We start from the raw sequence: 24,520 nt of genomic DNA on the forward strand, positions 1-24,520 counted from the left end.
GCGGCACTGTGCGCTAGGTAGGACGCAGTCGCAGGGCCCACCCGCCAGTGCCAGCATCCCAGTCGGCGCATCCCACCGCCAGCGCGTTACCGCCTCCAGTCTCGACGTCAGCAGAGCCTCGCAGCCTGCACGGTCTCCCTCGCGCCCCGACGGCGTGCCCTGTTCAGTTGTTGTCCCACCGCGACGCGTGCCGTTCGTGCCCCTGACGTTGACGCGGGGCTCCAGCGCCTACCGCTCCCACTGCAGCCACTGCCTTGCCGCGCCATTGGAAGTCCATCCCTCGCCCGTCCCAGATCCCGCCCTCCACGTCTCGCCCACCGTCTCCTCCACCCCGCCGCCATGGACCTCCCGCCCGAGCAGCCCCCCGCCGACGTGCACGAGGCGCCCGACGCGCTCCCGCCCGCCGACGACCCCGACGCCGACCTGACCGCCAGCACCGTCACCGCCAACGTGTCGCCGCCGCCGCAGTTCCACCCCAGCAACCCGCCCGCCAGCGCATACACCCCCGAGCCCCAACGGCCCTCGACCTCGTACTCGGACACGGCCTACCAGTACCCGCACAACGGCACGCGCTTCAACTCGTCCGACGCCGACACGCCCCCGCGCGCCTACCACGACCCCAAGGACACACAGCACCCGCAGTCGCAGTCGCGGCCCAGCTCGCAGATGGGCCGCTACTCGACGTCCGAGGCCGGCGGCCGCTCCAACTCGTACCAGGACCAGAACGCGCGCACCACCGCCCCCGAGCCCGCCAAGAACTCGTCCGTCGTCATCAAGGTGGGCATGGTCGGCGACGCCCAGATCGGCAAGACCAGTCTGATGGTCAAGTACGTCGAGGGCAGCTGGGACGAGGACTACATCCAGACCTTGGGTGCGTACCCCACATACTACAACATGCCGTGACCTGCTAACTCGCCAGGCGTCAACTTCATGGAAAAGACAATCTCCATCCGCAACACAGAAATCACCTTCTCCATCTGGGACCTCGGCGGCCAGCGCGAGTTCGTCAACATGTTGCCCCTCGTGTGCAACGACGCCGTCGCCATTCTCTTCATGTTCGATCTCACCCGCAAGAGCACGCTCAACTCCATTAAGGAATGGTACCGCCAGGGCCGCGGCTTCAACAAGACCGCCATCCCGTTTCTGGTCGGCACCAAGTACGACCACTTTGTCAACTTCCCGCGCGAGGAGCAAGAGGAGATTTCGAACCAGGTACATATATACTAGCACGTACCGCATTCGTTGACTGACACACACAGGCCAAGCGCTTTGCGCGCGCCATGAAGGCCAGCCTCATCTTCAGCAGCACAAGTCACAGCATCAACGTGCAAAAGGTGCGCCAGTTCTTACAACCACCACACCACGCTAACACGCCCAGATCTTCAAGATCGTCCTGTCCAAGGCGTTCGACCTCAAGTGCACCATCCCCGAGATAGAGAACATCGGCGAGCCGCTACTCCTCTACCAGGCCGTCTAGTCGCCGGAACAGCGTGCACCGCCTGATCGGAGATGGCTGCGGCTCGAGATGGACTCGCGCGGCCGGCTCAGGCGCTATGTCACGCCTCAGCGCAGCGCCGGCGCACGAGACACAGTCTCGCGGGACCCCCCCTCTGCGCACCGCGCCGTCTCCACGGGCGAATGATTTTCATGATTTTTGCGTGGGATGCATCACTCGGCGACTGGAGCAATGCTTGAATGCTGGGTTACAAAACGGCGTTGACGGCCGGGGAGTGTTCGATTCGGTGGCGGGTCTGGAACCATTACAATAGAAGCGCTGCGCTTCTGGTACGCACCGCACTGCGGCTGCTTTTGTGCTGGCGTCGGCAGCATTGGTAACAACATATGTAGTGTCTTAACAGAGTATAACTGCAGATCGTCCGTCGCGTTGTGTGGCAGGTGTACGCGTGACGTAAAGATTAGGCGACTAAAAAGTTGTCGAACACCACCGGCAGTGCGACAACCACCAACACGACAGTGACAACACTACATCCACGCCTCAGCGCCCGCACAACACGTTAATTGCTGTCGCAAACTACCGATAAACTGTACAACCTCGAACACCACCCGTCATCCCTCCAGCCTCATGGCCGTCCCCTCCCTCGCCCTCCCCGGCCAACTCCTCGGCAGCGCAGACAAATACTTCCCGGGGCCAGGCACACACATTCATGAATCGCAAATCTACGCCTCCATCGGCGGCCCCGTCGTGACCTCCACCCCAAAGCCCACATCGCCCACATCTCCCGCGCCCTCCCTCCTCTCCATCCAGCGCCCGCCCACCGCCGACCCGGGCATCCTAGGCCCCAGCTCCGGCAGCGGCGCGCCCCTCCTACCCGCCGTATCCAGCACCGTACTCGCGCTCATCACGCGCCTAACCCCCCGCGCCGCAGCCTGCGAGATCCTCGTCGTCGACGACGTGGTCTGCCGCGAGTCGTTCGCAGGCCAGATCCGGCGCGAGGACATCCGGGCCACGGAGAAGGATAAAATACGCATGGAAGACTCGTTTCGGGTGGGCGATCTGGTGCGCGGAACCGTGGTCAGTTTGGGCGATCAGAGTAATTACTATGTTAGCACGAGTGAGAATAAGTTTGGGGTTGTTATGGCGAGGAGTGCAGAGGGGAGGCTGATGTTTCCGGTTAGTTGGAGGGAGTTTAGGGATCCGGTGTCTGGGGTTGGGGAGGCGCGGAAGGCTGCTAAGCCGTTTTGAGGGGGCAAGCAGAGTGCAAGATGCGGATACACGGATCAGGCGGTGTGTGGCTGTTGGGGCGTGGCTGTGTCGGCGGCGCTGGTGCGGTGGAACTGCAACAAGACGAGAGCGCAGCCCGCGAGATACTGCGTGCCACGAGGAGACCGCGTAGCCGACACGTCGCAACGGAGGAATCGTGAGGAACCGCGCCTCGGCCTCGCGCACGCCTCACGAGCGCCCTGCGCGAGATACATCGAAGCGTGAGGAGAGTATGAAGGCACGAGGTGAATATACAGGCACTCACATGTCCTAGCGAAAAACGAAATACATATACCACTCCACCTGCCCCGATGCGGCCTGTGCTGTGCTGCTGGTGATTTGGATAGGTCCAACAAGTACGTTCGCTGACATCGACTGCTTATGTGCAGACAGGCGGCCCCGCGGAGAAAGAGAGGCGTCGGGGTCCAATCCAGTGGATGCTCCGGCTCGGAATCACACTCGACAGGTTCGTGGGTTCGTGGTACACTGCCAAAGGGGGAGGGCTCTTGGGTCGCGTGGGCAAGCGCTTCACTCCAGATTCTGTGGAGTGTTCTCCCGTCGATTGCGGTGAGCGGGCACGCTGGCATCCCGGCGCTGAGATGCGAGCGTTCTGCTCGCCGGCTGCTGACTAGAGCGCCCAGATGTCTCGTCGGTGTCTTGGATAACACGGAGCCGTGCAGAGCTCCGGCACTACGTTCGACCTCGCGAGATGGGGTGTCTGAGCTGCAGTTCTGGGGGGCTTTGACGATGAGACATGTCCATTTCACACGAGCCCACCGGATTCCCGCCCATGTCTTCAACAATCCTGACGTGCAAAGCTCTGGGACTACGTTCGACTTCGCTGAGATGGCGTGTCTGAGCAGCAGCTTTGCGGTGGCCCTGACTTTGAGACATGTCCACTTCCCGCTCTTGTCATCTAAAGTTACACCAGACTTACGTCTTGGAGGGTCTGAGACAATCCACTCGCCGCAAGACATCAGTTCGCAGTGGCCTGGGGTCTTGTTCCTCTTAGCTCAAGAGAAGATATAAAAAATCCCAGCCGACCGGCTCAATCTGCAGAAGTTCAAATCCACTGACAGATCAACACAATTCGACCTACGATTCTACTGTTTTTCGACTTCATATCCACACACCAGAACACGACCTTGCCCTCGAACAACGTACGACGGCCAAGATTCAACTCAACTCACCTCTCGATGAGCACACCAATGCCGCAGATGGAGGCCGGCGAAGAAACCAACCGGCGCCCATCTACTCAGGATCCTCCTGCGGATGCTGCAAAAGTTGCCATCTGCACCTTTGCAGAATTCAAGTCGCTGGCAAGCACACACTGGGACGTGAACGACGCCAAATTCAAAGACCTAGAGCGACCCCTCGAGCACTTCTACAACGCCGTCACGGACGCTCTCCAAATCTCTTGTCTTCGCAAAGCCCACAGCGCGATCATGCATGCGTATCTCGCGCTACCGAACAGCGTCGTGTACCTTGCCATTGAGAAGCCGGTGCCGTGCAAGAGCTGCGCGCTGAAGTGGAGCGGCAAGGATATGGAGGCTTTTGCTGCGCAGCTGCTGGCGTCTGATGGCGCTAGAGCTGAGCTGGAGCGCAGGCTGCAGGCTCAGCAGCGTCTTGCGGCGAGCTTGGCGGCGGAGAATCGGACGCTGCTGAAGGAGGGCGAGGTGCAGCAGAAGGAGGCCGAGTTGCAGCAGAAGACCTTTGACGAGCAACAGCGCAGGCTGGAGGGATCGTTCTCTCAGAAAGTAGAGCAGCGGGTTGAGAAGCGCGTCAAGGAGGAGCAGTCTGCGATGGCTGAACGCCTTGCCGCAGCGGAGATCAAGGCTCACAAGCTGGACGCGGCCACGACCAGGCTCCATGAACTGGAGACCAAGATCAGCGAAGCGGCCCACGAGAAGGCGGCCTGGACAGCGACCAGATCGATGCTGGAGACCGACATCAAGGCGCTGCAACACAACAACACCGCGCTCCAACAAGGCTACGACCAGCTCCGCACCCAGCAACAAGCCGCCGAGCTCACCGCCCTCGAGCTCTTGCAGCACCTCGCCAGCCTGGCCACAGCACGCGGCCCCGCGCCCCTGCCCCCGCCCGCCACCCCTCCGTGCCCGCCCCCAGCCCCCCAGCCCGTCCTCCCCAACACCACGGAGCCAGAGCGTCTGCACCGCCTCCAGAGCGCTCTCGAGCGCGAGCACGCCCGCGAGCAGGCCGAGCAGCACTCCCTCGCGGCCGAGACCGCAGCCGTCGACGCCGAAATCGCGCTGCGGCATGTCGAATCCGGGCGTCTCGCTGACGCCGCGAAGCAGAAGCTGGAGGCACATCTGCGCAACACAGCAGCCGGTGGCCCGGGCCATGGTAACGGGCAGCGAGATGGCGGCGGGCGCCGGCGCGGACTGGCGGTGGGATGCGAAGTAAGTAGATCATGCATTGTGGGTGTTGAGGAGTAGCTAACGCGGTGACAGGACGGCGAGGACGGCGAGGACTTCCCCGCGCTGCCGGCGACGGGCGGCGCTCGTGGTGGGTCGCTGGCGAGTGTTCGCGTTTCGGCGGCTGAGAAGGGTGGGAAGGGGGGTGCTGGGAAGAAGCTTAAGGGCACGGGAGAGCCGGAGACTTAGGGTTTGGGAGAGTGGTGGAGGGCCGTCACTTGGCCAGGTGGGTACTGGCCGGGGGGCGTGGGTTTGGGTTGGAGTTCTGGATGGGGGGTATGGACAGGACGGCGAGAGCAGTGTATGACAAGTGAGAAGTGAGCTGTTTAGACATTTCGGGTCAGTTGGAATCTATCGTAAAATAGAAAGAACTGCGTTGTCAGAAAGAGTGCATTGGTGGCCGATGTAGATGGCAGCTAGTCGGAACACTGGGCAACTAGCGCTGCACTTCACCTCTACTACCATGACCAAGCTGCACGCGACAGTCACACACGATCCACCCCACCGTCTCTTTCCGTTTACATACACCCTACCCTCTAATCCCTGGAGACCCTTCATCCACGACATAAACACCCTCACCACCCCTAAGAACTCCTCCCCTTCCCCCTCCCCTCACGCACAACAAACTCCACCCTCCCCCCCTCCTTACCCGCCAATCCAACTCCCGCAACACCCCCCGCCTGGCCGCAAGCACACGCCGCGCCTCCCCGTTCAACGTGTGCAGGCGCGCTGTGTCTGCGCGCAGGCGGGCGAGGTCGGGGGTAGCGCTGTGGGTTGGGGGTTCGTGGGGTTCGGGGGGTGGGGTGGTAGATGCGGATTTGTGGGGGTTTGGGTTGGGGAGACGGATGCCTTGGATGGTGGGGGAGGGCGGCGGGGTGAGGTAGGGGTTCGAACGGGGGGTGTCGGGGTGTAGGGCTGGGTTTGTGTTGTGCGCGGGATGCAGGACTGCGGCGTGGTGGCCGGAGGTTGGTGTGGGTGTGGCTTGCGGCGGAGGTGGTGGTGCAGTGGGGTTTAAGTTCGGCAGGGTGTATGTGGGGGAGTTGTGGGTGCTGGTGCTGGATGTGGTTGGTTTGTAGATGAAGGGCGCGGCGGTTGGGTTCATGGTGGGAAGTGGTGGTTGCTCGTCGGCGAGGTGGATGAGAGTGGGTACTTATCAACTCTGGTGGAGGTTTTGTTGAAGTTGTTGATTGGAGTGCGTGTGAGTGACGGGGAGAAAGTGTTGACTAATAGTTGATACAGTGAAGTCAAGACGAAATGGGAGTCACGGTAGGATATATGTAGGGGTATCAAGATGGGCACGCATGTATTTGCTATTTCTAGAACAAACACAGGATTCACAGCAAAGCAGCAACAACGAAGTCATACGCTTGTGCCATACCGTGTACCTGAAACTAAGGTTCTCATAGCATCAGCTGGAACAGTCTCAACTCACTTCACTTCTTAGTCAGTACTGACAAGTACTAGAGGCTCCTCTTACCCGAAAGCATTATATCAATCATCACATAACAAAGAGCAGCTGTGGAGCTAGGAGTTGCGTCGTCTCTCACTGAAGAAGGCACAGGAAGCTTGCTCAATCACCTCAACAAAACAATCTCCAGTGAGCGCAAGTCCAAACAACAAACTGCTCCGATACGACAAACCGTTCTTTGAACCGAGATGAGACCATGCGATTCCACTCAGAGCCAGAAACGTCGTCTCGATCTTCTGTTAACTTGAACTGAGCCCTATGGTAAAAGTGTTGTTTTTATTCCCGTTTCGACTTAAGTGTTCCTCTAATCCCCAACCATCGACCGCTTGATCTTACACCACGCACGCTATCTTGAAGAAGCATCAGGAAATCTACTACGATCTTTGCACTCATGCGACCGATAATGCGCTACGAACGAGCCTCACCCACACTACACCGAGCTACACCTCAGCGCTGAAGTATGCCACAGCGAATCACACTCGCATTGTATACATCGGATGACACACGGTCTGGATCATCAAATCTCTTGCTAGAGCAATTCTATGTTATCAGTACAGAGGAGCAGAACTGGAGTAATGTTCACTCTCACTCTCACCGGGGACGTGCGCGTGGGGTATGGTCTTTCCACTTCGGCTCATATCGCAAGCGCACACAACAACACGCACGCCACGCACCGTCTATGAATTTATTCGTGCATCTTTACAGTTAGCTACTCCCGTGCGTCGTATTTGCTTTGTTTACTGACATGAAGCTGAAGGATTTCGACCTTGACCTGCCCTTCACTACTGGCAGTCGCGACCTCCCAAACTGAAGGAGCTGCAGCCTCGCATTTGTATCTTAAAGTGCCTGCGGGACAGTCGAAATCATGTCGGACAGCGACGATATCGGTGGCGTGAGCCTAGCAGATGATGATATCGTGGGTGACTCGGTGACCGACACCGGCTTACCCTTCGGTATGCGGGTCGATACCTACGCAGAAGACACGATCAAATCGCTGCTGCGAGAGCGTGACCAACTCCAAGTAGAAGCTGCTAAACACAAAGAAGCCTATGAGAGCCTGCAGCGACGTGTGTACAAGAGGGCCGTTGCTGATGTTGATCTTCCCGCAGAAGTGGTGCGGCGTCTGAATCAACTGGAGAATGAGACAGACCGCTATAAGTCTGAGAACAAGCTGCTGCGAGAGGATCTCCACATTGCCAATAGCGAGATTGCGACACTCAAACACGAGATTGCAGGTCAGATGGGCAAGCTGAAGGGTGCGGGAAAGAAAGTGCGTAACGCAAAGGCGGAAGCAGGACAGCAAGAGGAGAAAGCGAAGGGTGCGCTGCAAGAGAAGCAATCACGTGCGGCCTCAGAAAAGAAGATGAAGCAGGAACGCAACGAAGCCGTCGCCAAGGTAGCGTCTCTCACCAAGCTATGCGACAACCTCCAGGCATCTCTAGACGTCGAGCAAGCTGGGCGGCCGCACTTACGCAAAGACCAGGCTACTTCAGACGAAGCCACTGCAGTCATACCGATTGAACTCACAATCCAACGCGCTCACTTCCTCAGGCTGTCGACTATCTTTGCGTCCAATCAGATCAGCATCACTGAAGAGCTACAGCGTTGGTACAATGATTGGAGGAAGCCCAAAGAACCTGTTTCGCAGGTAGTCGGTGCCAACTACCTGAACGATGGCAAAAAGGACAAGAAGGTTGTGGATTGGGAGAAGATATACGCCGACCTGGTAGAGTTAGACGGTCATCAGCAGACAGGTGCAGAGCATGACGGTCCTCGCTCAAAGCGTAGCCTCAAGGCAACTTGTCGCAGGGCTGAAGAGAGACATAACAGCCAGTGTTGAAGCGGGGTGTTGTGCCTGGCGTGTTTCGAGTCGTTGGAGGGCGGCAGTGCCACTGGTTGGGAGGCACATGCCTTGCGACGCTCATCTTGACCTCATCTCAACATGCTTTCTCCTAATCTCCCTCACGGCTGGGAATGATGCCGTCGAGGACGCAGACCTGTTGACTGCGGGGAATGTGAACAGCTCAAGCGGCTTGCGCAGCCACGTGTGTACCATTCGGCTCGACTACCGTGAACGGCACGGCGACAGCGTGGCATTCACTGAGCGGTGTCTTTCTTTCTTCGTAGAGATAGTGGAAATTGCAACTTCATCCACGTCATGTATGCTGCAACTTCAAGGTTGTCAACCTCCATGTCATCTCACTCGCTTAGCGCTCATTTCAAACCCAGCCAATCAGCATGACGAACTCAGTTCCCACCGCATCCAAGGCCACGAGGCGGCAGCCAGCTCAGACATCCAGGTACCGCACATCGTTGTAGTTGCCGAAGCTTATCGATTGGTTCGCCTTGTACCCGACAAGGTGCCTCGATGCTGCGTACCTACATTTCGGACTTCGGACACGCCCTGTTTCAACCCGAGCTGGTCTGGCCCCCAGCCATAAGCTGAACATCGCGAAATGGGTGGGCGACGGGCTTTGTATAAGAGAGACGGAAACGCCGGCTCGGACTATGGCTGTTGTTTTGCTTGTCACTCGCTCCTCCAGCCATTCATTCTTGGAACTTGCTCCACAGAGTCGCTGTGCGATTCCTACACTCCTTCAAACGGACTTCACCAACGCCTTGGCGTTCTTTGTTTCTCAACAGTATGCGGCCAGCTGTTTTACTCCTCTCTTCTGTGGTTGTGGCTTCTGCGACACCGCATGGAATACATCACTTCCACCGTCATCGAGACATCCAACTCACCCGAGGTGTCGACGATGTCCTCGACGCGGTCAAGAACACGACCGAACAGGTCGGAGACATGGTCTCTGATGCTGTCGACTCAGTACTTGCTCGTGTAGAGTCTTGGGTCATCCCCGTGACATGCCCGTGGAAGATTCCCTGGCCACTGCCAGACACTCCCCAGCCGACCGTCGACGACGTCGACATCCCGCAGCTCTCCCTCTTCCAGCGGCCGGACTCCACCCCAGGTACGCTGACCATTTACAACTTCTGCGACTACGACCTGTACTTTGAGCCGCACGTCGGCAACACAGTCGAGGAACTCGGCCACGTCCCCGCCGGCGAGAAGCTCGACCGGCCCTTCGAAGCCGCACCCGAGGGCTCGGGTGTCAACCTCAAAGTCTCCAAGAAGGAGGGCGACTTCTCCAAGCCCGTGCAGATCGAATATGCAGTGTCAGCCGGGACAGTGTGGTACGACATCAGCCTGATCGACTGCCTCGGCCGCAGCGAAGACGGCCTGAGGAACGGCGACACTTCTGCTTGCGCTGGACATGAGGCTGGACTCCAGATGGGTCCTTCGAAGGACGCTTTGAGTTTCCAATGCGGTGCTGGCGCTTGGTGCGATGATCAGGCGTATTTGTACGAGGTATGTGACGGGCTTGTCGGAGCTGAGCGGATGTAAGCTGACTTGTGTGATAGGAGAATCTTTGCAAGAAGAGCAATCCGAATTCGGCATGCAGCTCAGAACACGGGATGGCTGTCGAGTTTTGCGCGAGCAATCGGAAATGACGATTTTACGTTGATGACAATGGCGTTCTGGCTTGGGCTTTCGGATGAGGGTATACACAACTAGGGTGGTGTTTTGGTGTTTGCCTCGATCCGATTTGGATCTACATTCTTACAATCTGTAGCTTGCAGTACACGATGACAAATTTCTTCTCTTTGACAACCCCTCACTTCTTCTTTGCTGGGCTCGGTGCAGCTATGTGCCAGATGTTGACAGGGCAAGCTGACGCCTCAGTGGCCGAAGGCTGTTAACCGCAGTATTCCGCTGCAATGCTCCACCGTTGCTCGAAGATTCTGGACAGAAGGTCCGAAAATTTGGTCAGGAGTTTGCATTCGATGCAGCAAGCTAAAAGCTACGCCCAATTACCGCCACCGGGCAAACAAGCATTCCCCACTTCCCCACAATCTCAGGATCGACGTCACGCTAGGACCATTTCTACAACGTCATTTCGGTCTCTGCTCGTCCGATAGCTTTGCGCATCTTCAGTACGGCAGTTGAAGATGGGGACTTTGTCCCCGCGCAGGCCTTCGGTGGCACTCAAGTATATAGTGAATAGGAACCAGACGTTTCGAAAAGTAGACTCGTCGCAAGATGAAGTTACTCTCGGTTCTGTCCTCAGCGGCGCTTCTTGCGCCTGCCGTCGCCATCCCATATGATCAGTACATCCTGGCACCTCGATCACGAACCCTGAATCCTGTCTCGGTGCACAACACCAATGGCTCAGTCAGCAACCCCGAAAGCCTCACGCAGTCAAACGGTAGTTCGACCTTCGATGGCGACGCAGCCACCTCCTACGACTTCGGTGTCAACATTGCCGGCGTTGTGTCCTTGAACATTGGCGCAGTCTCGGATTCGTCCCAGTACATTGGCGTCACGTTCTCCGAGAGCTCGTTATGGGTTTCAAATGCATCTTCTGATGCAACCGCTGATGCTGGAAAGGACGAGACTCTTTGGTTCCACGTCACAGAGCCAGGGCGGTACACTGCACCGAGAGACAAAGAGAGAGGAGGCTTCAGGTATATGACATTAGTGCATAACTCGACTGGCACGGTTGAGGTCACGGGTGCGGAAGTCCACTTTACCGCGATGCCGCATTGGGAGGACGATGCAATCGCAAACTACACTGGATACTTCCACTGCGATGGTAAGTCGGCGGCATTGTTATGAGGGATTTGTTAACTTACTATGCACAGACGAGCTTTTGAACCGCATCTGGTATGCTGGTGCATACACTAATCAGCTCTGCACTATCGATCCTAAGCACGGCGATGCTCTGATTCATATTCGCGAAATCAATTCATCAGTCTCTGACGCCACTAATGTCACGTGGTATTACAACGCCACAATCACCAACGGTACCTCCAGTTTGGTGGACGGCGCGAAGCGCGATCGACTTGTGTGGGCAGGCGGTAAGTCCACGCTCGCCACATCAGAGAAGTGCAACTGACAGCAGCGTAGACATGGCTATTGGCGTTCCTGGTGTTGTCGTTTCTACCAATGATGTGATCTCGATCGAGAACTCTTTGAACTCCCTCTTCGACGTTCAGGCAGAGGACGGTCGCCTCCCATATGCCGGGCGACCGTTCCCCAATATCGTATCGTTTACGTACCACCTGTATACACTCATTGGTGTTGCCGATCACTACCTGTACACTGGCGACATCACGTATGTGCAGGGTCTTTGGGACAAGTGGAAGCTTGCCCTCTCATGGTCCCTCGGCTACATCGACTCCTCCGGGCTGATGAATGTTACTTCGGCCGCTGACTGGCTGCGCTTCGGCATGGGCGGGCACAACATTGAAGCCAACGCGATCCTCTACTACACCATCAACCACGGCATTGAGCTTGCTGCGGCTCTCAACGACACCTCCTCTACGTCCAACTGGACGACCATCGCTGAGCGTATCAAGAGCTCCGCTAACGAGCTGCTTTGGAATGAAGAAGCTGGCATGTATATCGACAACGAAACCACAACCCTCATGCCGCAGGACGGAAATTCATGGGCCGTTGTCGCAAACCTGACCGTGAACTCCACCCAAGTCCAGCGTATATCTGCTGCTCTGAATGAGAGGTGGACGCCGTACGGCGCTCCCGCGCTCGAGGCTGCAGATGCCATCTCGCCATTCATCTCCGGCTTTGAATTGCAGACACACTTCCTCGCAGAAAACACAACCGCCGCTATCGAGCTCATGAGGCTGCAGTGGGGCTTCATGCTCGACGATCCGCGCATGACGAATTCGACATTCATCGAAGGATATTCGACGAGTGGCGAGCTGCACTATGCACCGTACTTGAACGACGCAAGAATTTCGCACGCGCATGGTTGGGCGACCGGGCCGACATCCTCACTGACTTTCTACATTGCTGGCATCCAGCTTCTCAGCGCTGGAGGCAAGACGTGGCGCATTGCGCCTTCGCTCGGAGATTTGAAGATTGCGGATGCTGGGTTCAGCACGGATGTCGGTTTCTTCTCCGCGAAGACACAGGTTGCTGACGATGGCTCTTGGACGATGGAGTTTGAAGCGCCGCAGGGCACAAGTGGTCAGGTCAAGCTCCCGGAGCTGGGCTGCGTAGGCAAAGTGCTCTTAGAGGAGCAAAGTGGAACCCAGGAGGATGTCCTAGTCGACGTTCAGGCTGTTGATGCAGGGCCGGTCACGCTTGCTGGGTTACCAGGTGGGAAATGGACTGCGAGATATGAATGCTCCTCGTCTTGAGAAGTTCTGGTAGATGGAAGTTAGAAACTAGTAAACTCGAGAATATATTCCTTGGAGGTCTCCTCGGACTCTAAGTCAAAGTCTGGTCATTCATATCAGCGTGAATCTCTCCTTCATTCCGTCATCAAGCAATCTTCTGAAGACTTTGCCATCCATAAGCATGTCTATGTATACAGAGCCAATCATGAGGTAGTTGTCACCTTGAGGTCGGAGAGCGAAAGGGGAGGATCCACCGATAAGTCCCACGATGAGGTCGCCTGCGTGCAAGTAATCAGGGCCGACACCGAATGCCTCTTGTGTGGTTTGGAATAATTTTCGTCTTGAGCAGCTATATTGGAAAATGGAGGCGTATCTCTCTGCTGACCCAGCCCGTCTCGTGCCATTGGCATCGATAGTGTAGCAGCTGTCTTCAGATGCGCCAGGACATTTAGGCGAGCATCGAGGCACAAAGTGATGAATGAAGGCAAGGAAATCTGCCATGAACATCTCCTTCTGCTCATCGTTGGCTGTGTCGAAATGGAGGCCGTGTCTAATTTGGCCGACTGCAAAAGTCCGAGCCATCGCGAAAAGCTCCTCTTGGCTGTCGAAGCAAGACATTCTAGATGCCTGTGTATCTCTCCAGAGCTCTGAGATTGTGGCTTCCTGTTCTGTACCTTTTAAGGACAGAACACTGGAGACCTGGCCATACCTGCACCCGGAGACTAGAAGTCGATTACCCTGCACCGACCAGCTATTCGGGACTTGATTGTCGGTTCTTAGTACGGCGGAACATGTGCTTCTGAAGCTGTCCATGTCGTCGTCTAAAAATAAGACCCAGCCTCGCGGCAGGTCCCATCTTGGTACCCATGTCGGGAATTCAGTGTCGGGCTCAGAATCTTCCGCATTTGCAACGTGGTCCAAGACTTCCAGATTATTATTAGTACGAAGGATCTCAAGAGCCGTGTCAGTATACACTTGTGCAACCGACTTTGAGTAGTCCACGCTGATGGCTTCCGGATTGTATGCAGAGCGTTGGCGAAGTATACCGAGAAGTCCATAGACTTTATCGCGTGGGTCAGAAGACTGATGCTCACAGAAAGCATCCAAGATTTGGAGTAAATTTCGACCTGCCTGATTACTGCGCTCCTCAAGCTCGATGGCAGCAACAGAATCCGAGAGGCCTAACTCTTGAGCAAATGGAATGTTGAGCTTTGATGCAACAATGAGAAACAGGGAGACCTTGGCAATAAGTCGGTACGGGACACGAACGTGGCCGTATATTGCGTATGAATCGAGTGCCGAATCGCGAGCCAGCATGATTTCTTGGACACACCATGTGCGTGAGAACCACTTTGCTCCAAACAAATTCTTGATAGCGTCTGGTGAGAAAGTAGGACGCGACAGTTCGGGCAGTGTCACCACTATCGACTCGTAGAACGCTTGATTGTCATCGACTGGTAGATTCGATCGTATCCTAAAGTCTTCCATGGAATTCGCGATTACCTCGAGCCCTTCTTTGGCTTCCAGTGCTTCGCTTTGCTTTGCTTCGCCTAGGTGGATAACGGTGTTGGTAGCCCTGGAAAACACTCGACCCATGAGTGGTACATGGATGTTCTTCTCTTCAACATCGCGTTGGTTCATACATAAAGCATCGGCCCATATAATTCGTGGCTCCTCGGTATCGCGTATTCTCCACAGAGCTGTGCGAAGGCTTTTGGTGATCTTGACATTGATTCCGTTACAGCTGACCGGGACGACATCTTTAGGATCGCCCCATACATACGAAAGTCCTTCGTAAGCAGGGGCTGTCGAAACCTCGTGTTGGCGTAAATGGCATACTATGGGAGCATCGACGTTGTGCGAAGGCAAGATTGTGAGCAGGCGAATGTCGTTATCGGAAAGTCGATTCGAGTAGAGCGCCTTGTTTGAGCTGCCGAGGAACCTTTGACGGATAGCACGCGCATACTGCTTAGATGAGGTACTAATTGATTCCATTGTTAGCATCTAACAAACAAACATAATGTCTCGTCAGGATTTTGTCCTGCAGTCCACTTGTGTTGTAGAAGAGGCGGCCCAGCGAGGCTGTGTTGTCAGGCTGTGCGGGAAATGGCTTGCGCCCAGAGCCAAGAGTGTGTACGCCGTACCTACACCCAGTAAATCCAGCTAAATTGGATTGTGACGGTCGCAGACACCGATGCATACCGCCTAGGCCAGTTGCTTCATTCACAGTCGAAGTGCCTAGTCGTTCATGTTGAGATGAAAGCGCGCTAACCACGCGCGACCCTTCTCGTCTTGTCTCTCGCCAAATCACTCACGACAGCAACACAAGACAAAAGCCCAAATCCATCCCACGCGCATGTCTCATCAGGAGTCGTATCATGTGAAAGCCAAGCTGTGCGGCTCTGCGGCCGGAACACATCAGAAACTCCCGCAGGACTGGCATGAACAAGCAAGAGCTCTTGTGTTGAAACGAACATCTGAAGCTGCTTGGCAGATGGGGCGGGCAAGTCGAGACGCGTTTCTGATACCGTTGACAGCCTTCTGGTGTCGCGAGTGAGACTCGGACAGCTTTCAAGTGGCCATCCAATCAACAGCTCACACGGATAGCCTTTCCGGAACAGGCATAGCGTCGAATGGAAGAGCTTTGAGGCCAATTAATCAAAGGACAGTACTTCTTGAGGGACGATTGACTGTTCGCAGGCGTGCTGCTACACAATGCGCTTCATGATTCCTTACTCAAGGACTCTCAGAATGGGAGATATCGACGTTACTTGTCAAGGTGATTCTCAACACCACGACCAAGTTTCGTGAGCCCTACAACCTCTAGCTCGAAGCTTGCGCACGCCGCCCCACACCCCGCCCAGACTCGCCATGGCCGCTGTGGAGCCTTGTCCAAACATGCACGACAGCAAACGTCCAGGAACCCACAGTTGTCACGCAGTTATATGCCTTAGCTGCGATGTCAGATACGCGCACTGACATTCAGGTCGCGCGGCCTGAGGCAGGAGGCACATGGGCTTGTGCAGCATTCCAGCGACCAACTTGCTCGGAGCAAAGGGAAGGCCTCCTCCAAGAGCCAATACATAGCCTCTCGAGGCGATCAAGTCGCGCATTTGCATATGACCCCTCATGAATCTAAACGTTGACGAAAACAAGTCGCCGGCTCGGTCCGGAGACTTTTCCGCGAGCTGAACCTGATCTCGCGAGAGCATCGCCTGATTACCCGAAACGGCAATGTCACAAGTGTGACTCCCCGCCTCGGCAACAAGCTTGTGACTCTTCAAGCCTGTGCACCTGTGAGTATAAGATCAACGGCTTCCGCCTCTGGTTGTTTTCCACATAAGCCATTACATCACTCCACCAGCCAACTTTCAAACGTTCTCGCTCACGCTCAATCACCTCACGACAGACTCTTGACATCCACACAACCGAGCTACCGAACAACATCCGCACTACCGCAATGCCTCCAATCAGCCAATTCCCACCTGCGCGAGTCTTTCTCAAGACCACTGCTTCGAGACCGGCGTCGATCTCAACAGCTTCGATCAGATCACCTCTGTCCTCGGGCCCACCCACGCCAAGATTTACATCTCACTCGGCTGCCGCATCACCGTCAGTGTCGCAAAGCGCTGCACAAAGATCGAACACTGCTGCATCGGACGCGAGCTCGAGCTCGAGAAGATGAGACCTGTCACTGCTTTGTGCTTTCACTTCGCAAAAACAACCACATCATTTGCCCACCTTTTTGAGCATGTACTTCAGGAAATACCCAACTCTATTCTACACGATCGGATATCAGTCCCGGGACTAGGTCTTCAGCGCCAACTTCCTGCCTACATTGGCTTCTCGGGCGTTCTCGGGCTTTGTGTCGTGGCGCAGGACGCCTTCGATGGACCGTGGTGCGGATCCGCAACATCTGATTGAATCAATAAGATGCAACTTCATTTGCAAGAGCCTGTGAGCTCCAGACATCAACTTACGATGTCTACTTGGCGCGCTGGTCTTGATCAGTCTAAAAAAGTTTGTTTGTGCTTCGCTCAATGAGGCGAAAGATACCCATGTAGCTCAAGCAATGAAATATTAAAACAATGCTTAAAATTCGCTTCTAAGTACTCCGATATAAACATCAATTGCCATAACCTAGGAACTCCATGCACCTTCAGACCTAAATGCTCAGAAAATCCCACTGTGAAGGTCCCTCCGTTTGTGCGGGGCCGCGGCAGCCTCACCGCCAGTCAACAAATTTGTGGCATTACGAACAATCGCAGTCGCCCCCAAGATGGTCTCCAGGGTGATCGAGTTGTTTTTCTTTGACCAGCCCAGCTCTTCTGGCAGCCGCTCATTTTCTGTTCACGCATTAGCAAGCTGAAGCCCACGACCAGGACAGGTCTAGAAAAAACTTACCGAAGAAGTACACGATCAACTCCCGCGGCACAGTGCCTACGGTAACATCTCCAAATGCAATAATCGGCGCTGCAACCTCTCCGAGACTGAACTCCTCCGTCGTAGCACTGAAGGTATAGTTGTCGTTCTCAGACCTACTTACTAGTTGTCGGTAGATCTTGCTATTCGCCAACTGCTTTGCCGACACCGTCTCCGCCGTCCACCACATCTTGCTCGTATCAAAGACCGTCTGATTGAACACATGGTTGTTTCCAAACGCAGCGTCGGTACGCGACAGACTTGCATCATGTTCAAGCACGTTGTGCACGTTGAGATGCTCGAGAGTGAAGAACGTCGCGTTCGGCTCAGGGTTGGCGAAGATGGCCTGATCCCACATCAGTCCAGCGAGCTGGGAGTCGAAGTTTAGCCCATCGCCGAGACCTTTGATCACGTTGTCCCTGGTAAAGTTGCGCCCGTCACGCGGGAGGAAGCCGTGGTTCGTGAGCGTATTGAGCATGGGGCACGGGCCACGGACTGGGTGATTGTTAGAGTCGGGAAGGAGTAGCAGCCTGGTGACACTTACAGTCGTTGGTTCCGCCTGGGATCCATTCGTGTGGGTTTGGTGTACCGTACTGCGGTCGGCCGGACACGACGGAGGCAGTTGCTGCGAGGAAGAGAACGCTTTGCTTCATGATGTGTAGAATGAAGGGTCGGAGAAGAGATCAAGATGACAATGACAAAAGCTTAGAACGAGATGGGTTGAAGTTTGGGAAAGAAGAGACGACTTGGGCATGTTTTCAATTCAAGCGGCTTCGAGGTCTTCTTAAACAAGATTCACTTGTACAGTCTGCATACCAAGGCCTTCCGCACTCGTCCGTATACTATACGCGTAACACCGTCATTCCAGCCTCCGCAAAAACAACCTTAGTACTGGTGCCTACAATTATCTGACATCCTAGAAGCCTGCACATTGCGTACTACTGCAGCCACACCTTCTCGGAACATTTCATGTCGATCCGGCGGAACGGGTATGCACAGCGCCTCAAAGCTTCTGTTTCACGCCGGCGTGTAGCCAATCAAGACATTGCTATTGCTGGCTGACGTATGAGCCTGGAGCGCAGATGGGGTTGGTAGATTACAGGTGCGACGTCAGGAGGAAAGAAGGAGCATTCGTCGTATACTGATCATAGCCGAGTACGTGTACGATAAGTGAGCTAACCCTATGTGGCTACAAGGTAGCGTGAGGTAATCGATTTGCGAGTGCGAGGTGAGTCGCTCTCGCTCTCGTAAACTCCGCACTTCAAACATCTATTCTATGATTGGCTTGTAAATGGGCCAGTGTTTCATTCATATACACGATGGTCGGTCGGTCACATCCCTCCTGTAAGCATTCTCCCACTTCACACATCCGCGACGCTTCGAAGTTGCACTCTGACTAGCTCGTTCACAAAAGTCGAACGATCATCACTTCTAGTGACAGTCAACATCCCGACTGTTCGACCGCCTGACCTTCTCTAGTAGGTGGATTGTGCGCGCATCCTCAGACCCGCCCCAAAGTACCACAATGCAATCGGTCCCGGCACTGCGAGGATCAGCGAAGCAAAAGCCATCGCAGTGTTGCCCCATCCATAACCCATAGCCTTGTACATGATTGGCACAAATAGTGGGAAGAGAAACGCAGTCAAACTTGCTGAAAACTGCGTGGCTGCCCTGGCGCTGCTTGTATGTTCCGAATAAGCGTCCATGAGATATGCCGACCACGCCATACCTGCGCCCTGCGATCCGAACATAGCAATGAAGACGCCAAGGTCAACTGCAACCCAATGAACACGATGCTCTGCCGTCCAGCCGTAGATGAACAGACCTACACATGCCAGCAGTGCGCCAGGGAAGACGAGAAGAAGCCTGTGCTCCGGTGCCAGATCGTCATCAGGATGCTGCGCTTTCTTCCAGCGATAGTAACGGTCTAGCATCGGTGCTCCAACCAGGGCGCCGGTGAGCTCACCAAGTGCAAGTGCAATATAATGCAGTCCACTCGTCTCGACGGAAAGATGATAGTAGTCCGTCCACAGCTGGGCAAAGCTCGTCAGCACAATATATAGGATACCATAGTCAAACGCTAGGTTGACACTTGTGATGATGATAATCGGGTGGAAGAGTAGCAGTCGGAGCGGACGGGTAAGTGCTTTACTAAGGATCGCAAGAACCGGCTTCCCGGTGCTCAAGCGCTCGTGTTCGGTGTAGTATCGGGTGTCTCCAGTGTCTTTACGAAGCTGTTTGGCTCGTCGAGCTAGAATGGTAGGCGCATACGTCTCCTTGAATGCACTGAAGGACACCGCGATCATGACGGCCTGGAATATCGACGTTGACCAGAACATCCACCTCCAGGTGGTTCGACCTGCCATAAAGCCGCCAATGATTGGTCCTGTAGATGTCAGTCTGCTGTACACATATTTGACATCAGGCGAACCTACCCACTGCAGCTCCCAACAGCGGTATGAGTGAGTACATTCCTAGACTCTTGCCTCTCTGCTCTGGTCGCCAGACATCGCCTAACACACCCCCCGCAAGCGCATAAATGCTACTCGCCCCAAAGCCAGCCAAAAATCTCGCTGCGATCAGTGCCTCCTTGGTATTGGCAAACCCACACACGATGTTCCACACTAAGAACCAGACATTACTCGCATGCAGTATCTTCTGCCTGCCGTATACCTCGCTCAACGGACCGATGACCAGCGGACCAAACGCAGTGGCAAGAAGATAGATGGAAAGGGCCATGACAGACTCGATATGCGACATGTGCAGCTCGGCGGCGATGGTGCTCAGTGCGGGAGCCATGATAGTGGACACCATGATACGGTTGAAGCCTGTGGCGCTGAGAACGTCGGTAACAGCCCATTTGATGCTGGTCGGCCAATCTTTCGGATTGGTCAGGTCGGGCATAGTGAACGTCACTAGGTAAGGGTCGAGAAATTTGGACGGTGCATTTTGCGAGGGCTGAATGATTGCGAGCTCTATATCCGATGCAAGAGGTTCAACGGGTGTGGACTTAGGCTTCTGCTGGTGGTTGGAAGACATCGCGAAGCCGGATTGCTGCAGATCAAGAACTCTGCACGGCACTGCGGTTTTATATGGCAATTGTGCTTGACCGGTTGTGCTGCATGGAGGTTTTGCATCATGCACTAACTAGCCTTGCTGCCTGAAAGATGGAATGCGACGCAGGTATAGGAGGAAGATATCACGTAAACCCATCTCCTAGCTCATCCTGTTGCAAGAAGCTGCTCCATCGAGCAAGTGCTTATCAGATTGACTCACCGTTATCAGATCCGAGCCGTGTCCGGCTCGGTGTTATGGTACTCCGACTCCTAGGGCTAAACTAACTCCGGGCCTCAGCCGTAAGCGCTCGACATGCACAGCCCTCAGCCTTGCTGTTCTGCAGAGATGGCAGCCTTCCAGGAACTACCAGCCGAATGGCTTTTAGTCTTCTTATTGACGTCTGTGCTAGGTTGCTTGCCAACACCATCGGTCTGAAATGTCGCTAAATAGGTCCTCCTCCTGCGTCTTACGGACGAGACTCGCACATGCGTTAGGCTATCTTGATTACCCTGTGGACGCGACAGCCGAGCCCTACCTGACCTACATATACAAGCTCCATGTTGGCAACGGAGCTTTGGAAGAGTGGATTGAGCTCTTTATTGAAGTCATTGGACACTTTGATGCCACAACAAATGGGACAGGAGATGGCGAGAGTATACAAGCCCTCATCGACAGGTTGGTAACATCAGGATATCGCAAAATATTCCTAGACACGCAAAACGGTCAGGCTGCAAGAGTGGAGCACGTTGAGGATACTGTGATGTACATTTTGGGATCTTGGGCGACTATGTTGACCTCATTTGTACAGCAGCGCAATCAGTCTCGCAGAATCATCACTGCTTATAGGGCACGATCGGGTCCTTCGATCTTGGTATCTGAGCCATATGAAGGCAATGTCGCGGGGTTGATCCGAGATTGTGGACTGCTTCCAGGTGGTCGATGGGACCGAAGATGCGAGACTGCAGAAGATGTTGCGATGAAGCTGATCACACTACTTTCCAAGTTGCCTAGTCTATCAGCCCTTCAAACACACACGTCATTACAGACCTTGTATCCTCAAGCATCCGAGGTGCAAGATCAAGATCGTAAGTTATGTCTTCGCCTGACACTAATAGTGCACATTACTAACGTCTTACCTAGCAGCATTGCATCGACTGTATGAAGGCGTCAACGGCCACGAATCACTTTCAATCAAAACTACTCGACTCAACGCGTTCACATTGAAAGTTCTAGGTGCAGTTGAGATCACATGGACGCAGAACATCTCTCGACACATGATGCTTGTAAACTCGGGCGGGCAGTATACGTTAGAGTTGTTCTCTTTGCCATGTGCTTTCACCGCCACCACCTCGGCTAGCATTGGTATCCCAGCAGAGCTCGCCCATGAGGTTCAGGAGTCATATGCAATGCTGTTCAATGCGTGGTCCGATGTGTCGCTCCATATCAGACTAGGCGCACAGTTTGGTATTCGAAGGAGCTGCTGGTGCTGGTCGTGTTCTGCGTACCGTTACCGCAGATATTCCATTGCAGAGTTTGAGCGAAGTACCAGCATACGCGCAAGAGGGAAGTATAGAGCAGAGATCGAACGAAGCGAATTCGATCCGCTGGTTGTCAAGCTTTCAGAGAATCCTGCGCAGCATGATTGGACGCCAGATGACTTTCCTTACCTCTGGCCGCGTATTGCTCGACTTGATCAACATCTCCAGACAGCAAGACCCTGGAGTTTGTGGATATTGTTTCGTGATCGAAGAGACACAATGCAGTTCTGGACTTTTCTGTAGGTGATTCGCACTCCAAGTCTGATTTTTACTAACAAATGAAGGTTTGCCACTGTCGTTGTACTCTTGACCATAGTACAGGTTTTCCTAGGCATTGCACAGGTGGTTGGATCTTTCGATCGATAGGTACCCTATAGGATGGTATAGTGTTTCCGAAGCTCTTCGGGCACCATGAATGCTCCATAGAACGCGATCCTTCCTTTGCTGAGCCTTTGTTCCAAAGCTGAACCTTCCATAGCATAATTCTGCACTTGGCCGCTTCTCTGTACAAAGCTCTGGAATCCTACAACCCCTGGACCTTCAGTTCCATCTTCTCTCAGGCCATTAGCATACAACGCTACACCACTGTACCCGTTTGGTGGGTCAAAGTCTGGGTTTACTCGATACAGTACAGCGCGTGAAACCAGCTTGGTCCATGTCGATTTGTCATGTTCTTTTGCTGGGTTTGGTCCAGCTACCGTCGTTTGATTCAAGAATATCCCCTCGCCAACAACAAGCACTTCAGAGCACAGATTGCACTTTAGTGTCTTCGCTTCGCGGTGTGTCTCTGTTGATGACAGTATTCTCACTGTCGATGTCTGCTGTCGAAGAGCTGACCACGCGTCCGAAGTAAGCCAGCCAAGACCGGCAACAGGAGATTTCGCGCTTTGGATCGAGGCTGTACTGATGGGCTTAATAAGCGTGACATCATGAGCGAAACCATTTGGGTAAATGCCAGCTTCGGTATCGTATGTCTTCTCAATGATACCGATCTGCGTCGATTGTCAGCTCATATATGAGTGAGGCTTTCTACATCAGTCTCTACTGCTTACTTTCGTGTTGCCAGCCCAAATATCTGCATGCAGATTCCAGTCATCCTGTAGACGCTCAGGATGCGAACGACCTCTGCCGAACAATGACTTCGCCAATATAGCCTCTGCAATCACGTGAGAAGACATGGTCAAGTATTGAGCATTGTCTCTTGCTACGCTCAGCCCAATTCTGCCAGTATACCGCTCTTTCTGAATCGATTTGCCTCGAGCTTCAATAAAATCATTGAGCTCGAGGCTGTTCGTGGATAGTGATGGCGCAGAGTTCGACAACAGGTAACGATTAGACAAGCTCATGCTTCGTAACCCCAGCGATGACCTCACCTTTGTGGTAGCTGTTTCAGTAGGCAACATGGTAGGTTCAAGACTTTGCTCAATATACGATACTCTTAGCCCCCCAAATGTGTGGGGTAGATGAGAAGATGCCCACGCCGTGTCGAAGCCCGAGGGCACAATGACCTGGAGCAGGCCATTGATTAAGAGGTAGAAGCCGACGCTGCCTTCAAAGACTTCCTGTAAATCTCCAATAGTATCGAAATCCAAAGAAGCTCGACAATCGATCGGTCTCCTCGATCTAGGATCTGGTGGTGGATTCACACCCCCAGTCGGGGGCCAACGATGCTCGACTGGCAAGACAACAGGTGCGCCAGCAATTGTGAGAGGATAGGATACGGTCTTATGGGTCTCAAATGGGGTACATGTCCAGCTCTGTCGGGATGACACATATTCAATATCCCATCGCAATGCGATTGGCAGTCTCCCATGTATCTCTTCGTAACCGACAACTGTCTTCGTGGTTTCATTGGCGAACAAGTGTCTTTGGTGCTGTGCACATATACAGACGCCTTCTTTCATATCAAGTACGTTGTCTTGAGTGCCATGATGAGCCCCGGTCAATGCTTGATTATCCTTTACTGAATCGGCGGCAGCAATTTTATGAGGCCCTTGCAGACCTGGCTGCGATACAGATCCTTCTGAATGACTGGTAGGCGACTTTGTTGTAGAATCATCATGAGAGTGATCGGCTGGCAGTTCAGTTGGTTGCACTGTGTGGGTATCGTACTGCTGTTTGGTCATTAGTCTTAGGGACAGTGCTTCAGTCTCTCCTACTTGAAAAGGTCAGCCTTCTCACCTTAAAAATGGCACTTAGCCTACCTGTTGGTCGCTTGACTAAGCTCCCCTTAGAGACCTGCTCGTAGACACAACTACGGGACCAGTACGCACAGGATCCGCACACTGGTCGCTTCCTATCACATCGGGTCTTCCGCTGGCGACATGATGTGCATGGGGGAATTTCACTGTGTGTCTTTGGAGCGGTTCTTGCATTTCCACTCAGATCTCCTGGATCCCTACTCATGTGTGCATCCTTTGCGTGCCGCCTCAAGTCCTCGTGAAGTGCAAACCGTTCAGAGCAATGGCAGACAAACGGTGGATTGTCGGTGTAAGTACTGGGTTGTGTTAATACATCAACAAATGAGTCTGCGACAGAACCTACCGAATATGCCTGATGACACTTTCGACTTTCGTGAATACTCTGCTGCATTGAGGGCATGCGTATCGATGCGTGTCTTTGTCGTTGTCAAAAACAGGAGAATTTGAGCCCTTCAATCCTACTTCAGACCTTATTC

General features: G+C 54.3%; 11 protein-coding genes across 11 annotated transcripts; 7 read left to right on the forward strand and 4 right to left on the reverse strand.

Annotated features, from left to right (window-relative positions):
• Positions 1–68: 68 nt before the first annotated feature.
• On the forward strand, positions 69–1,573 carry C7974DRAFT_99035 (P-loop containing nucleoside triphosphate hydrolase protein). Its single transcript, XM_046147674.1, has 4 exons — positions 69–871; positions 920–1,212; positions 1,260–1,334; positions 1,379–1,573. The coding sequence occupies exons 1-4, from the start codon at positions 340–342 to the stop codon at positions 1,475–1,477; spliced, it is 999 nt and encodes a 332-aa protein (XP_046001296.1). The 5' UTR covers positions 69–339; the 3' UTR covers positions 1,478–1,573.
• Positions 1,574–1,926: 353 nt separating this feature from the next.
• C7974DRAFT_99050 (uncharacterized protein) lies at positions 1,927–2,722 on the forward strand. The gene has a single exon (XM_046147675.1). It carries the CDS (start codon positions 2,084–2,086, stop codon positions 2,702–2,704), a length of 621 nt encoding a protein of 206 aa, XP_046001297.1. The 5' UTR covers positions 1,927–2,083; the 3' UTR covers positions 2,705–2,722.
• A 1,088-nt stretch (positions 2,723–3,810) lies between these two features.
• Positions 3,811–5,346, forward strand: C7974DRAFT_446795 (uncharacterized protein; the record flags this gene model as incomplete). The annotated part of the gene is made up of 2 exons (XM_046145611.1): positions 3,811–5,142; positions 5,194–5,346. Coding segments are annotated over 2 exons (1,485 nt in total), but the record flags the coding sequence as incomplete, so codon positions are not given.
• A 2,234-nt stretch (positions 5,347–7,580) lies between these two features.
• On the forward strand, positions 7,581–8,465 carry C7974DRAFT_301623 (uncharacterized protein; the record flags this gene model as incomplete). Its single annotated transcript, XM_046137860.1, has 1 exon — positions 7,581–8,465. The coding sequence occupies one exon, from the start codon at positions 7,581–7,583 to the stop codon at positions 8,463–8,465; it is 885 nt and encodes a 294-aa protein (XP_046001299.1).
• An 804-nt stretch (positions 8,466–9,269) lies between these two features.
• C7974DRAFT_408875 (uncharacterized protein) lies at positions 9,270–10,135 on the forward strand (the record flags this gene model as incomplete). Its single annotated transcript, XM_046143358.1, has 2 exons — positions 9,270–9,992; positions 10,046–10,135. 2 exons carry the CDS (start codon positions 9,270–9,272, stop codon positions 10,133–10,135), a joined length of 813 nt encoding a protein of 270 aa, XP_046001300.1.
• A 329-nt stretch (positions 10,136–10,464) lies between these two features.
• Positions 10,465–12,892, forward strand: C7974DRAFT_99086 (Six-hairpin glycosidase-like protein). Its single transcript, XM_046147676.1, has 3 exons — positions 10,465–11,277; positions 11,327–11,542; positions 11,592–12,892. The coding sequence occupies exons 1-3, from the start codon at positions 10,725–10,727 to the stop codon at positions 12,845–12,847; spliced, it is 2,025 nt and encodes a 674-aa protein (XP_046001301.1). The 5' UTR covers positions 10,465–10,724; the 3' UTR covers positions 12,848–12,892.
• On the reverse strand, positions 12,893–15,006 carry C7974DRAFT_99119 (heterokaryon incompatibility protein-domain-containing protein). Its single transcript, XM_046147677.1, has one exon. It carries the CDS (start codon positions 14,828–14,830, stop codon positions 12,938–12,940), a length of 1,893 nt encoding a protein of 630 aa, XP_046001302.1. The 5' UTR covers positions 14,831–15,006; the 3' UTR covers positions 12,893–12,937.
• Positions 15,007–16,883: 1,877 nt separating this feature from the next.
• Positions 16,884–18,170, reverse strand: C7974DRAFT_385219 (putative sterigmatocystin biosynthesis peroxidase stcC). Its single transcript, XM_046140928.1, has one exon. It carries the CDS (start codon positions 17,724–17,726, stop codon positions 17,184–17,186), a length of 543 nt encoding a protein of 180 aa, XP_046001303.1. The 5' UTR covers positions 17,727–18,170; the 3' UTR covers positions 16,884–17,183.
• A 258-nt stretch (positions 18,171–18,428) lies between these two features.
• Positions 18,429–20,451, reverse strand: C7974DRAFT_350755 (major facilitator superfamily domain-containing protein). The gene is made up of 2 exons (XM_046139470.1): positions 19,684–20,451; positions 18,429–19,634 (listed from the first exon to the last, which is right to left on the reverse strand). The coding sequence occupies exons 1-2, from the start codon at positions 20,285–20,287 to the stop codon at positions 18,724–18,726; spliced, it is 1,515 nt and encodes a 504-aa protein (XP_046001304.1). The 5' UTR covers positions 20,288–20,451; the 3' UTR covers positions 18,429–18,723.
• A 290-nt stretch (positions 20,452–20,741) lies between these two features.
• On the forward strand, positions 20,742–22,209 carry C7974DRAFT_430796 (uncharacterized protein; the record flags this gene model as incomplete). The annotated part of the gene is made up of 3 exons (XM_046144728.1): positions 20,742–21,222; positions 21,470–22,082; positions 22,128–22,209. 3 exons carry the CDS (start codon positions 20,742–20,744, stop codon positions 22,207–22,209), a joined length of 1,176 nt encoding a protein of 391 aa, XP_046001305.1.
• Positions 22,210–22,214: 5 nt separating this feature from the next.
• Positions 22,215–23,747, reverse strand: C7974DRAFT_303401 (uncharacterized protein; the record flags this gene model as incomplete). The annotated part of the gene is made up of 2 exons (XM_046137943.1): positions 22,215–22,835; positions 22,896–23,747. The coding sequence occupies 2 exons, from the start codon at positions 23,745–23,747 to the stop codon at positions 22,215–22,217; spliced, it is 1,473 nt and encodes a 490-aa protein (XP_046001306.1).
• Positions 23,748–24,520: the final 773 nt, after the last annotated feature.

The sequence above is a fragment of the Boeremia exigua genome (genome assembly GCF_020726555.1).
Source record: "Boeremia exigua strain MPI-SDFR-AT-0100 chromosome Unknown C7974scaffold_2, whole genome shotgun sequence".
NCBI classification, from domain to species: Eukaryota; Fungi; Ascomycota; class Dothideomycetes; order Pleosporales; family Didymellaceae; genus Boeremia; species Boeremia exigua.

What these genes read in the sequence shown, in the direction of transcription:
- C7974DRAFT_350755 (XM_046139470.1), bottom strand. Translation starts at nt 20,287, where the DNA reads ATGTCTTCCAACCACCAGCAGAAGCCTAAGTCCACACCCGTTGAACCT. An exon ending in GCTGTTGGGAGCTGCAGTGG is followed by an intron (nt 19,635 to 19,683) that starts GTAGGTTCGCCT and finishes TGACATCTACAG; the next exon opens with GACCAATCATTGGCGGCTTT.
- C7974DRAFT_99086 (XM_046147676.1), top strand. Translation starts at nt 10,725, where the DNA reads ATGAAGTTACTCTCGGTTCTGTCCTCAGCGGCGCTTCTTGCGCCTGCC. An exon ending in TGGATACTTCCACTGCGATG is followed by an intron (nt 11,278 to 11,326) that starts GTAAGTCGGCGG and finishes TACTATGCACAG; the next exon opens with ACGAGCTTTTGAACCGCATC. An exon ending in TCGACTTGTGTGGGCAGGCG is followed by an intron (nt 11,543 to 11,591) that starts GTAAGTCCACGC and finishes ACAGCAGCGTAG; the next exon opens with ACATGGCTATTGGCGTTCCT.
- C7974DRAFT_99119 (XM_046147677.1), bottom strand. Translation starts at nt 14,830, where the DNA reads ATGCTAACAATGGAATCAATTAGTACCTCATCTAAGCAGTATGCGCGT.
- C7974DRAFT_99050 (XM_046147675.1), top strand. Translation starts at nt 2,084, where the DNA reads ATGGCCGTCCCCTCCCTCGCCCTCCCCGGCCAACTCCTCGGCAGCGCA.
- C7974DRAFT_385219 (XM_046140928.1), bottom strand. Translation starts at nt 17,726, where the DNA reads ATGCTCAATACGCTCACGAACCACGGCTTCCTCCCGCGTGACGGGCGC.
- C7974DRAFT_99035 (XM_046147674.1), top strand. Translation starts at nt 340, where the DNA reads ATGGACCTCCCGCCCGAGCAGCCCCCCGCCGACGTGCACGAGGCGCCC. An exon ending in GGACTACATCCAGACCTTGG is followed by an intron (nt 872 to 919) that starts GTGCGTACCCCA and finishes CTAACTCGCCAG; the next exon opens with GCGTCAACTTCATGGAAAAG. An exon ending in ACAGCATCAACGTGCAAAAG is followed by an intron (nt 1,335 to 1,378) that starts GTGCGCCAGTTC and finishes TAACACGCCCAG; the next exon opens with ATCTTCAAGATCGTCCTGTC.